Genomic DNA, 13756 nt, shown 5'->3' with positions numbered 1-13756 from the left:
AGATAGTTTTAAGTAATATAGAGATTTCATACATCCTTTTGAAGCTTAAAAAACAAAACAAGACTTGCCTCTTCAATTTCAGGTACATCATCAGCCAAAACCTCCACTTTCAGTGTCTTTAATGTTTCTCCAGGATCAAACCTGACCTCACCAGACAAAGGTCGGAGATCACCAGTGGCAGGTCTCCCATTGACTGTGGCTCTCCACTGGACAACGACAATGCCCATAGTCCCAGCATTCCTCACTATGGGTAGGGAGACCTCAAATGCATTCACTGCTGGCTCCTCAACTGTGATGGGTGCAGCCTGAAAAACTAAGAATCAAAAAGATATTACATCTCTTCAATTATGTGTCACCACATCAGCAATATGTAGAACATTTAACATATGTTGCATTTGACAAGCATGCTATTCATAATAAACGAACCAAAAGATCCATATGGATCATCTGAGGGTAGGATGGTAATGATAGCCTGTGTGAGGTCCCCCAGGAGAGCGCCCCCGGTGGTCTGGTTGAGAAGCTCAATTCGGAAAGTCTCTTCCAGCTCAGGCACCACATCGTTGATGATGATTATGGGAACAGGCTTGCTACTCTCTCCCTCAAGCAAAACCACATCAGAGGAGGCCACACTGTAGTCCTCACCTATATATCACAATCAGAAACATATGATATATAAAAAAATATACAGACTACAGACATACTGTATGTATATATATATATATATATATATATATATATGTATATATATATATATATATATATTAGTTTCTGACTTTCTGACTTGAACCCAGAGAGACACCCCCAGGAAGCAAGGTTCATATTAGCTGAAATACATCTTCATTAAAACTCACCCACTCTAGCGCTCATTGGCACTGCTCTGAACTTGACAGACACATCGGCAAAAATCCCTCCAACACGTGTTACATTGATAATAGGCCCGGTGTAGTACTCGGGCACGCTCACTGCTGAGGAAGACAGTTGTAGCACCCCAAAGGCATCATCGCTGGCCTCTATAATGACCTGAGAAACTGTGGCGTTCCGTGGGCCAAGTTGAGGGGAAAGTGCAACTGGAAAACCAAACAGTTATTCTTAGTACACATCCTGACTTTTTTTTTATGTAGTATTGCTTCTTATATAATAATTCAAGAAATCTTCCAAGTGACTTTTACCTGGTCTGAGTTGCAGCCCTTCAACCAAAGTGACATTGACAAGCTCCAAAAACACAGACTCCGCCCTCTCTGGTTCCTCATCATCAAGTACCCTCAGGGTCACATTTACTTCACTCTGATTAGCTGAGAATATCACCGACTCCACAACAGCCACAAAGTCATTCCCTGCACTGGCCCGACCCACTCCTGGTGTGCTATATGGAGCTGCATCAGTGTCCCTCAATGTTCGGTATGTCACTCGCACTCTTCCCATTAACCCCTTTCTCCTCTGTATGGACAGGGTGATGACAGCATTTGCTTCTGCCACACGGACTAGCCTGCTGCTGTCAGAGAATACAAAAAGTCCATAAGGGTCATCACTGGCCAATACAGTCAGCGTGGCAGTAGTTTCCTTTCCAAGTCGACCATGGGAAACATTAGTGAGGCGGACTCTGAAGCTTTTGTCGAGTTCTGGAGTGTCATCTTGGGAAATCAGTAGGTAGATGCTTCCAACAGTCTGGCCCACATTAAAGGTCACGTTGCCAGATCTATAAACAAGTTCTCCCTCTGAATTAGCATCTGCCTCCCAGTACAAGGTCACATTGGACAGAGCGCCAAAGGTACGAATCACCTGTGAAAAACAACTCATATTAAACATTAACATTTCTCTCATTTGTACTAATGGTTTTCATGTTGGTTTCATGTAAATTTCATGTTTTATTTTTTTTAAAAAACACTAAAAATGATTTATATTTCAAATTAATGCTGTTCTATATGCTGAAAAAAAACAAAAATTATCAAGGTCTCCACAAAAGTATCAAGCAGCACAACTCCTTTCAACATTGATAATAATGATACATGTTTCTTGAGCACCAAATCAGCATATTATAATTATTTCTGAAGGATCAATATGACACTGAAGACTGGAGTAATGATGTTGAATATTCAGCTTTATCACAGGAATAAACTGCATTTTATAATACAGTTATTTTAAATTGTAATAATATTTCACAATATTATTGTTATTACTATATTTACTATATATCTGCATGTTTATTGCACCACATGACTTGTTTAGTTTATTGCAGTGAAACAGATTCATTAAAATATTTTATAGAGATACAACATGCAAAAACAAGCATAACTGTATAAAATCATACACTGCCGTTCAGAAGTTTGGTATCGTACGATTTTTTAAATGTTTTTAATGTTCTCTAATGCTCACCAAGGCTGAATTCATTTGATAAAAAAAAAGTGATATTGTGAAATATTAAAATTTTAAATATCTGTTTTCTATTTGAATATATTATAAAACGTGATTTATCCCTGTGATCAAAGCTGATTTTTTTGTATCATACTCCAGTCTTCAAAGTCAAATGATCCTTCAGAAATCATTCTAATATGCTGATTTGCTGCACAAGAAACATGTATTATTATTATTAATGTTGAAAACAGTTGTGTACATTTCAGGATTCTTAGATGAATAGAAAGTAAAACAACAGCATTTTTTAGAAATACAAATATTTTGTAACATTATACACTAGCGATCAAAAGTTTAGGGTAGGTACACATTTTTTTTTTTTTTTTTGGGGGGGAAAGAAAATAATGTTTATTCAGCAAGGATGCATTAAATTTATCAAAAGTGACAGTAAAGACATTTATGATGTTGTTACAAAAGATTATATTTCAAATAAATGCTGTTCTTTTGAACCTTCTATTCATCAAAGAATCCTTAAAAAAACTTTTTTCAACATTGATAATAATCATAAATATTTCTTAAGCATCAAATCAGCATATTAGAATGATTTCTGAAGGATCATGTGACACTGAAGACTAAAGTAATGATGCTGAAAATTCAGCTTTACCATCACAGGAATAAATTACATTTTAAAGTATTCAAAAAGAAAACGTAAAAAGTTTTTAAATTGTAATAATATTTCACTATATTACTGTTTTTACTTAATTTTGTATCAAATAAATGCAGCCTTGGTGAGAAGAATAGACTTCTTTTAAAAACATTAAAATATCTTACCAATCCCAAACTTTTGAACGGCATTGTATATGTGCATTTTTACACATTTTTAAATAAATTATTAGATGAGAGGCAATGGATGATGACACGTTTAATAACTAGGACAGACCTGCAGCACTACAGTACTCCTGCCCTCCTCAGGCTCTGTGCCGTTCACAGTCAGAGAGTCAGCACTAAACTGGAAGATGCCATGAGCCTCATCAGAGGCAGCGATGGTCACGATGATACGAGCAGCAGCACCCAGGTTAGCTTCAGAGCAAAAAAGAATATTATCATTATACAAATCATGATATAAATCTCTTCACCTATTATACTACTACTTTTAGACACTTTCTAAAGAAGGGCACCAAGATGCGTGACAGAGGTGAACCTTGACATTTTCAAAACATAATATATACTGGGCTTCCTTAAACATGAAGGCTATTTGCTTTTCCCACGTCTCTACTGGTATTGCTCACAGGCCTTAGCACTATGTAAACAGCTTGGCAGAAATCAGGGTCAACAATCCAGAGTCTAAGGGATTTGACCGTTATGGGCAGCTCTTAAACTTTACAACTTTTAATCTAGGACTTACAAAATAACGCTTGTGTAAGGGGTGACCTTAATTACACAATAAATCAACAAAAGAAAGAAAAACAAAAAGCACAGTAAGCAGTGAATTAGCATTGGTTAAAAGAAGTTCTGTTGAAAAGCTCTGCCAAGGCCCAAAGGACAGATAATGGGGCATGTAGTGCCTCTGAAATGCCAAAGCAGCAGCTATTCAATAGTTCGGAAATAATAAAAAAAACTAACAAAACCTCTTTTGCTCGACCTGAAGGGAACTTTGACAATATTAAGAGGCACTTTAGATTTAAAGTCAAGCTGATATTTCAGATTTTCTCACAGGATCCAATCTGGTATTACAACAAATAATGGGAATGAGGGAAGAGCAAACACTGAAACACGCAAATGCATGCAGACTTAAGAATCTTACCATAATGGTAGAGAAAGGATGGAAGAAAGAGATCAGTGTCACTCTCGCCACTTCCACTGCCTTCGCTTGCAAAAAATGGATCAACTAAAAGAGCACACAGGAGCCAGACAGGAGCACACAGGATTCATTCCAGAGATAACAGGAATCACACATAGTACATATTGAAATCAAACAGAATGTTCCATAATCATGCCCAAACAGCATGAATGGAGCCCACAGGAGACATGCATGCGGAGAGAGGGAAGAAAAATCAGGAAGGTAAAAGAGAGGACACAGAATCATTCTGAAAAGCAAGTTTTCTTACCTCCTCCATTTGGATTGTAGAGCTCCACTCTGAAGACTTTGTCCAACTCTGGCACCAAGTTGTCTATAATAGTCACATTGATGTACTTAAATCTCTCGCCAGGCAAGAAGTCTAGAAATCCCTCTGTGTCCTGTCAGAAGATGGAAAGGAATTGTGCCATTTTAATATACAAAGGAATTTCAGAAGGCAATCTTGGTAACGAAAAATGACTCTCTTTTTGTTGGACTGTATAAGAGAGCAAAGACTAACAACGTACACACAATTGTTCAAAAGTTTGGGGTTGGTAAGATCTTCTTTAAGAGCGTCTTTAAGAGGTCTTTAAATCTCACCAAGGCAGCATTTATTTGATCAAAAATACAGCAAAACAGTAATAGTGTGAAAAAGTATTACAATTTAAAATAACTGTTTTTAACTGTCTTCAGTGGCACATGATCATTTGACATGAGGATCATGTCTTAGTATTATCAATGTTCAAAAAACTTAGCTTGAGGACACATTGATGTATTTTCATGTTCAAGATTCTCTGACTAATAGAAAGTTCAAAAGAGCAGCATTGCTTTGAAACAGATTTTGTTTTTCATTACTAATGTCTTTACTGTCACTTTTGATTTGATGCATTCTTTCTGAAGAAAAGTATGAACTTAAAAAAAAGATGTTTAACAGATGTTGATACCTCATAGTCCTCTGAACCAGCAGCTGTGAATGGAGACGTACGATAGCCCACCATCACCCTTCCCAGCAGCCCTTGTGCTCTGGCCACCAGCAGACTGACCACACCAGCCTCCTCTTGAACAGTCACATGCGCCTCCTCCAGTGAGGGTCTGATCATGCCCACGGGCACTGGGGTAGTTTGAAACTGAAGCAGGCCTGAAATTATATTAATAAGCAGTCATTTATAATATGTGGCTGTATAAACTAAATAATTAAGCTATATATATATATATATATATATATATATATATACAGTTGTGGTCAGAATTAATGCACCCCTGGTAAATATGATCAAAAATGGCTGTAAAAAATAAATCTGCATTGTTTATCCTTTTGATCTTTCATTCAAAAAATTTGCAAAAATCGAACCTTTCATTGAAGTAAAATAATTGAAAGTGGGGGGGAAATCATAATATGAAGTAAATGTTTTTCTCCAAAACACGTTGGCCACAATTATTGATACCCCTATAATTATTTATGAGTAAAATATCTCTGAAGTATATTCCCATTAATATTTACTTTTTTTTTTTTTTTAGCACACCAGGGTGACATAGGGACATGAAATTGTCTAGCTGTAAGAAAATAGCTAAATAATTGAAAATCCCCATTTTAACCATCAGGGCAATAATTAAGAAGTTCCAATCAACTAAATATTTTACGAGTCTGCCAGGAAGAGGACGTGTGTCTATATTGTCTTAATGCATGGTGTGGAGGAAAGATTGAGTGGCCAAAGACTCTCCAAGGAACACAGATGGAGAATTGCAGAAATTAGGTTATTACTTTTAGTTTTTGATCATATTTACCAGGGGTGCCATTAATTCTGACCACAACTGTATATACATATATATATATAAATTTACCATATGGATGATCGCTGGCTTTGACAGTAATATTATTGATGGAATTTCTTGGGTCAATGCTGGCTCCACTGGTGGGAGTTGAACCTGGTTTTCCATCACCTGATTCAGCTGACACCAGCCTAACCCGGAAGTGCTCATCGACCTCAGGCAGGTCATCATTTAGAACCAGCAGGTTTAAAACCTGAGAGACACGAGACATCATATATGAAGACAATTATGACTGAGACTTTGCTGTTAGTCAATGCATTTACACCGTCAGTTTAACAAAAGTAGCTAAAACCACCACTAGATGGAGCCATATTAACAATTTTGCTCAACATCTACTCTCAGATCTGCAGAAAGCTGGAGCGCAGCAGGTGCAAGATAATTTCCTAATGAAAAATAAACTGCATTGATTAGCATAAAAAAACATGTTTGCTTTCAATTTCCAATTTTGATAATGATGATTTCATTTTTAATTTTGAATACATGGTTACTGGTGGTTAATGTATTTTTGTATTTCAATTTATTTCATACACAATTGTCATTTGAACAGATGCAGCCCATGTATTGCACATGTATAATACTATTACACTGTTAATTAGTGGCCCTGTGGTCATTAATAATAACTGCTTGACAGGTCAATCCTCTTACCTCAGAGCGCTGGCCCGGCAGGAAATGGACGGAGCCTGAAACATTGGCAAAGTCGGAGGTATTTGACGAGTCTGCGAGAGAATCAACCTGAGTGACGGTGTAGCTTACATAGACGTGGTCCAGAGAACCACGTGTGCGCTCCACTACACAGGAGATCATAGAACCCTCCTCAGATATCTGATAAAGAAAGGATAAAGGTCATCGTAAGCCAAGTGTAGCAGAACAAAATGAACTCCAGGACCTTTTAACAGAATTATTTTAACCATTCAGAATTGAATTAGTTGTTGTTTGGTTGAAAGGTTATAAACTCGGACTGAGAAACAGATGCAGTTTTGACAGGATAAAATGTGAATTATGTGCAACTTTAAGTAACATGATCATTGAACACTGTACAGGAATTTACATTTCACTTAAGTCGCTAAATGTTCGGATTCCTTTTTCTGCTTGGTCATGTTTCTATTTGTTGAGCGCATAAGAGAAAGCACATGCTATGCTACTATGTCTCTTCTGTCACAAGTTGACAGGTCTTTCTCTGAAGGAATTCACTGACCATCTGTCTTATTAATCGAACAAGCCATTGGAGATGCCATGCATCCAATCTCCTTGAAGAGAAGAATGCACACGCCATCCATCCAGGCGTGAAGATAAATTAAATATACATGAAGACATGGTCTCACAACTAGGGGTCATGTTGCATGCTTTCGGAGGGGAGGTAAACCAAACACTGACAAAGAAGCAACTTGGGTACTTAATCAAATAATACATTCATTAGACCTTAATTGTCCTGGTCAGAAGGCTGTCTGTTTAGCCACATTACAGATTTCTCATTGAATGCCATTGTTGTGTGTGTGTGTGTGTGTGTGTGTGTGTGTGTGTGTAGATACAGATACTGTGTAGACAGTGCAGGTGTACCAGTTATTTCATGCTGGTATTGTTCACTCACTTAAGAAACTGTATTGTACTGTATTGTATTGCATAGTGACCAGAAATTATTTGGATAATGATATGTGAAAGATTTTTCTTTTTTGTTTTTTGCACCTACATCTGGTATACAGGAACCGGTAAAGCCGAAAAGTCCATTGGCATTATCACTCTTCATGACTCTGAGAATGGCGCTAGGTCTGGGCATTGGCAGACGGGCTCCACCTTGAACAGCCACCAGCTGTAGGTAGAAAACCTCCTCACCCTCCTCTTCTTGATCGTCCCGTACTTGGACTAAAAACGACTTCAGTTTCTCCTCCTGTCTGTATGTCAGGTACCCTGACACGTTGTGGAGGTCGGTCTTGGCTGGTTGGTTGTGTAGCTCGTGAATCTCAGAGCGGTTGAGCCAGCTGGAGTACAGCCGGAGGTCTTGTAGAAGACCAGTGAAGCGCTGTTCACCATCTGGGTTGGAACCGATCCTAATAGGTGCAGCATCTGTACGGAGGAAGTTAAATGTAAGGAGTTAGGATGGGTGGTGTGGCTTTGTGGGTAAAGATCTGGGCTTGCAACCACAATGGTATGTTTAAACCCCAGAAGATATTGTGCTTGAATGTTACCCCAGGTTGCTCCAGGTGTGTGTATTTCCGAAGATAACGTGAGAGGTGCTTGTCACAGACTACGATGCTAAAAGGCAGTAGGTGGTTGGCGTTAATATGTGGTAGCTAAAGTGTTCTGAGTGCTTTTCTAGGTAACTGCTTACAGGACAAAGTCAAAAAAGCTTGGTCCCTAAATATGGCTCAGGTTTCTACTTTAATGTAAGTGTAACAAGCTTTTTCTTCTTTCATTTTCATTCAAGTTTAAGTTTCATTCATTCAAGAAAGAACAAGCTTTCTAATACCACAGTATAATATTATAAAATTAATAAAATAAAATAAAATATTTAGATTATTATAGTCCTTAGTTTGTGCTTCTCTCTGACCATGGGTGTTCTGAGCTGTGGCTGGTGGGTGTGACCATGGGTGTTTATATGCAACCGTAGTGTTTGACATAGTTTGGTTGCTTTTAATGTAAGTCTATGGGACTTTTTCTTTTCTTATTTCACCAATGAAAATCATGTTGCATCATAAATTCACATAATCTGTCCTGCAGACTTAAAATAGAACATGCAGACATAAAACAGAACTAAGAAACAGCAGTGTATTCAAGCAAGCACAGTCTCTGGCCCAGCTAATAAAACATAGTGAAATGTCTTTATAGAAATACAGTGTGGCAACATATTTGTGTCCCTTCCAATCACCATTGACATAGCCTTCTTATTGGGCCGGTGCAGGTGGAGAAGAGGAGAACTTTCTATGAAGTGACAGCAGTGAAATTGGAATAAAAATGGTAGAGTTCATCCTCATTGGTTACACCAGCTTCAAGCAGTAACCTCCTGACCACCAGAGAGACATTCAAAGGCACACAACTGTACAAATTGAGGAAATACGCTTCATGGAGCCCAAACAAGAACATTGAACAAAGGCCGTAATCACCAGTTAAGCTAACAATCCGAGACGATCTCAGATAACTATGCAGTTTATGTGTACATTCACTTGACTGACAATGGCATAAGAGACGTCAAGAAAGTCTTAGTGGGGGCTCTTATGTTTTCAGTTAGAGAGAGTATGTCGGCTGCTTTCATGTGCTGTTAACAATGTCCAGAAGTGGCCCAGTGTTCATTCAAGCATATCTTCCTGTGAAACACTAGACAATGGGACAGGGCTCTCACAACAGGCTCTTACCAGATATGGGCCAGAATAATGGATGAGGAACCACATCTTATTGCTTGACCAACACAAGGATTAGGAATTTCTCTTTAAGGGGAACTTAAGTAAATATGGCAGAGGTGGTTTCCTAATTTGTAATGCAGTTGTTTCCACTGAATTTATTTCAGCATCCCAAACTTTCTCCATGTTTCTAAGTAAGACTTTGATGAAAATTATGTGAAATTATGAAAATGATTTTAATGAAGATATGAAATAAAGGGTAGCATCAGTAGAATACCCAAACACAGGTATATTATCTACTTCATATATATAAACAAATTCCTTATTTATTCATTTGTTACAATCGATAAATATGTTATTTAATCAATACAATTTGTAATAATAATAACAATTATAATAATGATTGTGTGTTTATGTATTTTATACACAATCTATAAAATAAATTAAAAATAAAACAAAAATCAAAGTTGAAAAATGTGGTCGCTTAATATGGCTTAGGTTCCTCCTTTAGTGCAAGTCTTTAAAATTATTAGGGACAAATGACAACATGTGCAGTCCAAACTTACTCAGATTTGACTTTTTTTTTTTTTGAAAAAATACACATTTTACTCACCATTTATAATGGCTTCTCCTTTTAGACTCTTAATCCCCCCAGGGATTGGGCTCCCATCCAGATAAAACTCAATGATTCCATCTTCCACAGCAATGATGACATGAACCCATGTATTATCCTCTACAAATTTAGTTGCAGTAGCTCGGGCCACCTGTGTGATGTTAGATCCTATGGTTGTGTAATGAAGCATAACAGTAACGTGGGACTCATTGGTCTGGACCTGAACTCCATAACAGATAGTTCCATTCCCGTTGCCTTTAGAAACAATAAACCCATCTGTATTGGGCTTGGGCATCAGCCAGACTGACAGAGTGAAGTTAGCCAGGTTCTGTGGAACCTGCAGATGGGTTTCTGGACTGATGGACCCATAAGCTCCAGGAAGTCCGGAGAAGAAGAATGCATCGGTGCCTGCATGGCGTCTCCTGGCATGTGGTTGTAGCTCAACAGCCTGTGGAAATGAGGCCATCAATATCAGGTCTTCCATGGGCGGCAGACCATGTGGGAAAGCTCCTGACAGGATTTCCCAGGCCACACGCACATCTCCGAAGGTGCCTTGCTGTCGAAGTATGGTGAAGGATGTGACATCCAACATGTCATTGACTGATAAGACGTCCTCTGCTACCTCACGCTCCAGACTCTCAGGGGCAATAGCGAAAACTCCAAATGGGTCGTCATTGAAGGGAATGAGAACAGATGCCTTGAGGTCTTTCTTTGCCAGTTTTCCGCCTTCACCAGGATAGCCACCTACAGACAACATTGTTTGATGTTGGTCACCAGCATTAGGTATATTTTGCATGCTGGAACCAGAGGTCACGTTAGACTTCCGCATTGACCGGCATTTTGACAGACAGGGTCGTAAAAATTCTGTCATAATCTATTATTACCCATCATTTTAATTTTCATATTTTAATGATAATAAGCCATTTAATATATGGCAAAAAATGACGGAAGGCTTCCAGATTTTTCCATCACTGCTAGAAAAATTCTGTCAATGACGGAAAATGTTTGGTTAACGTGATCTCTGGCTGGAACCAGAATGGGATGCTGGTTGCTGGTTTTCTGGTCACACCAGCTAGGCTACACTAGCTCAGTTTCCCTTTAGAATAGCATGACTTTGCTGGTCCACCAGCAAGACCAGCACTATACCAGCATAAACCAGCCTGGACCAACATGGAATCCACGCTAGTTTATGATGGAGTTTCCAGCAGGGATGAAACTGTGTAATAGCATTTGATTGGACAAAAATATGTGTAGTGTAGGATGTCATCAATATTTTTCCAGAAAAGAAAGACTGTAGACTAGCATATAGATTGCTTTCATTGGGGTCTTTAAGAATAATTAGGTAACACTTTACAATAAGGTTCATTAGTTAACTACATTAGTTAACATTAACTAATAATGAACTGCACTTATACAGCATTTGTTCATCTTTGTTAATGTTAATTTCAACATTTACTAATACTTTATTAAAATCTTGTTAACATTAGGTAATGCACTGTGAACTAACATGAACAAACAATGAACAGCTTTATTTTCATTAACTAACATTAACAAAGATTAACAAAAACAGTAGTAAATGTATTGCTCATTGTTAGTTCATGTTAGTTAATACATTTACTAATGTTTAATAAAGGAACCTTATTGTAAAGTGTTACCAATAATTATTTAAACCATTGGCCACAGACATTGACTTTACCTGAGACGTTCATAAGTCTGAGCTCATAAAACTCATTGAACTCTGGGAGCTTGTCGGAGATGGCTTGAAGAACAATAGGTTTTGTCTTCTCCCCTGTGCCAAATATTATAGAACCAGATGTGTTCAGAAATTCCTGGTGAGGTTCAAGGGGGGTGTCATTGGCAAACAGCTGCCAGTATATCGTGACATTGCCAAAGTGTCCTTTGTCTCGAATAACACTGGAGACACAAATGGAAACATGATTACTTCAATTCTAATACTAAAAGCCAAAATCGATCTGTGCTGTAAAATGTACATCTGGTTCAACTGTACATTAGAGATTGTAGAGAATTAGAGACTCACTAAAAGTTATTGGTTCTTCCCTCCTCCACTGGTTTTTGAGTGGAATCCAGAGAGAATATTCCATTGGCATCATCATTGGCCTCGATCACCACTGTTGCAGTGTCTCGACCATATACCACTGCATCACCTGAAAAAATCCATTTACAAACACAATTATAGGATACAAGTACAGTATTACTCTCATAATACCTTATACTTATAGACAGCAAGGCAACTCTTATACCTCAATTTGGCTACTAAATTTGTATGTTACCGGCCATTCAGAACTTCTACTAGCCAAAAAAAAAAAATCCATTTACAAACACAATTATAGGATACAAGTACAGTATTACTCTCATAATACCTTATACTTATAGACAGCAAGGCAACTCTTATACCTCAAGCATTAGCAGGGTAAGTCATTACATCCGTCTGCCTCAACCACCCATGCACTCACTCACCCATGTATTCATTCATTCACTCACTCACTCACTCACTCACTCACTCACTCACTCACTCACTCAAACTCCCTCACTTACTCACCCTGCCGAATGCCTATTTTAGTATATTTTAAAATGTAATTTATTCCTGATGGCAAACTTGAATTACTCTAGTCTACAGTTTCACACAATTTGCTGTTAAAGAATCATTTCTTATTATTACTTAATAGAAAGTTCAAAAGAACAACATTTATTTGAAATAGAAATGTTCTGTAACATTACAAATGCCTTTATTGTCATTTTTGATCAATTTAATTTAATTCTGAATAAAAGTTTTTATTAAAAAAAAAAACCCTCAATCCTTTGAACAGTAGTGTATATAGCAAACAAAATGAATGATTGGAATATTCATTGTGACCAAGCTATATATTTTACTCATCGTCCAATTTGGCTACTAAATTTGTATGTTACCGGCCATTCAGAACTTCTACTAGCCAAAAAAAAAAAAAAAAAAGAAGGGAAATTAACCAGATTATGTCACAGCTTATATATAATATATAATATATATATAATATCATATATATATTATAAAATTTGGATTTTATACATTTGTTTCAAATTCAAACAAAATCCTGTCATCCAGCCATCTCCTCCCTTCCTTTTTCATCCTCATCCTTTTCACCAAATGTGTTTTAGGTGGACAGATCAATACAGTAGAAAGAACATCAAATTAAATTTGGATTTTGGAAAATAATGTCTTTTCTGTTAACCAAATACTTTTTAATCTTCGCTATTGCTTCAATGCAATGAACAAGAGCGCCGTTATTTGTTGCGTTGTGACGTGCATGTTCAAGTAAGCCAGATATGCGCAGATTCTGATCATGATGACTCACGAGTTGAGTATTTGCGCTATGTCTGGGCAGATTTGGTTTACACGAACTTAATTTGACAGTGGTACCCGTCAGAGTTGATTTTTACCCACATTTGGCGGTTGGCGGGTGTTAATTTCAAACCCTGTATATACTGTATATTCCATTACAGAATAGCTTGTTATGTTTACGATTTGTAAACATAACAATTTGTAAACATAATGTTTACGATTTGTACAAATAAGCATTCAAATAATTATCATTATTAAAGTTTCTGAATGCAGACAGATTTATAATGAAGAATAGAAACATTTTAACAGAATCTTTTCAAATTTCTCATTAATAAATGCTTGTGCTTTAAAATTTGTGGCAACACATTTGCTCAACATTCACACATAACTGTCACGCTAAATACTGTATCATTCTACACGAGACACTGTCGTATTTGGTACAAGCTAACCACATCAGT

General features: G+C 37.3%; 1 protein-coding gene across 1 annotated transcript in view; it reads right to left on the bottom strand.

Moving 5' to 3' along the window:
• The window catches only part of adgrv1 (adhesion G protein-coupled receptor V1), a gene marked incomplete at its 5' end in the record, with an annotated part of 127935 nt that overhangs the window by 94326 nt on the left and 19853 nt on the right, over positions 1-13756 (bottom strand). Inside the window, 14 exons of the mRNA XM_084113738.1 lie at positions 69-313; positions 427-642; positions 852-1067; positions 1170-1779; positions 3290-3429; positions 4154-4237; positions 4458-4587; positions 5131-5324; positions 6029-6209; positions 6662-6838; positions 7704-8077; positions 9962-10705; positions 11658-11875; positions 12000-12126. Of these exons, the coding sequence (XP_083969864.1) occupies positions 69-313; positions 427-642; positions 852-1067; positions 1170-1779; positions 3290-3429; positions 4154-4237; positions 4458-4587; positions 5131-5324; positions 6029-6209; positions 6662-6838; positions 7704-8077; positions 9962-10705; positions 11658-11875; positions 12000-12126 (3656 nt within the window). The remainder of the gene's footprint in view (positions 1-68; positions 314-426; positions 643-851; positions 1068-1169; positions 1780-3289; positions 3430-4153; positions 4238-4457; positions 4588-5130; positions 5325-6028; positions 6210-6661; positions 6839-7703; positions 8078-9961; positions 10706-11657; positions 11876-11999; positions 12127-13756) is intronic.

The sequence above is a fragment of the Abramis brama genome (assembly GCF_963993115.1).
Source record: "Abramis brama genome assembly, chromosome: 5".
Classification (NCBI taxonomy): domain Eukaryota; kingdom Metazoa; phylum Chordata; class Actinopteri; order Cypriniformes; family Leuciscidae; genus Abramis; species Abramis brama.
The sequence above is the reverse complement of the archived record's forward strand: the minus strand, read 5'-3'. Positions and strand labels throughout refer to the sequence as shown.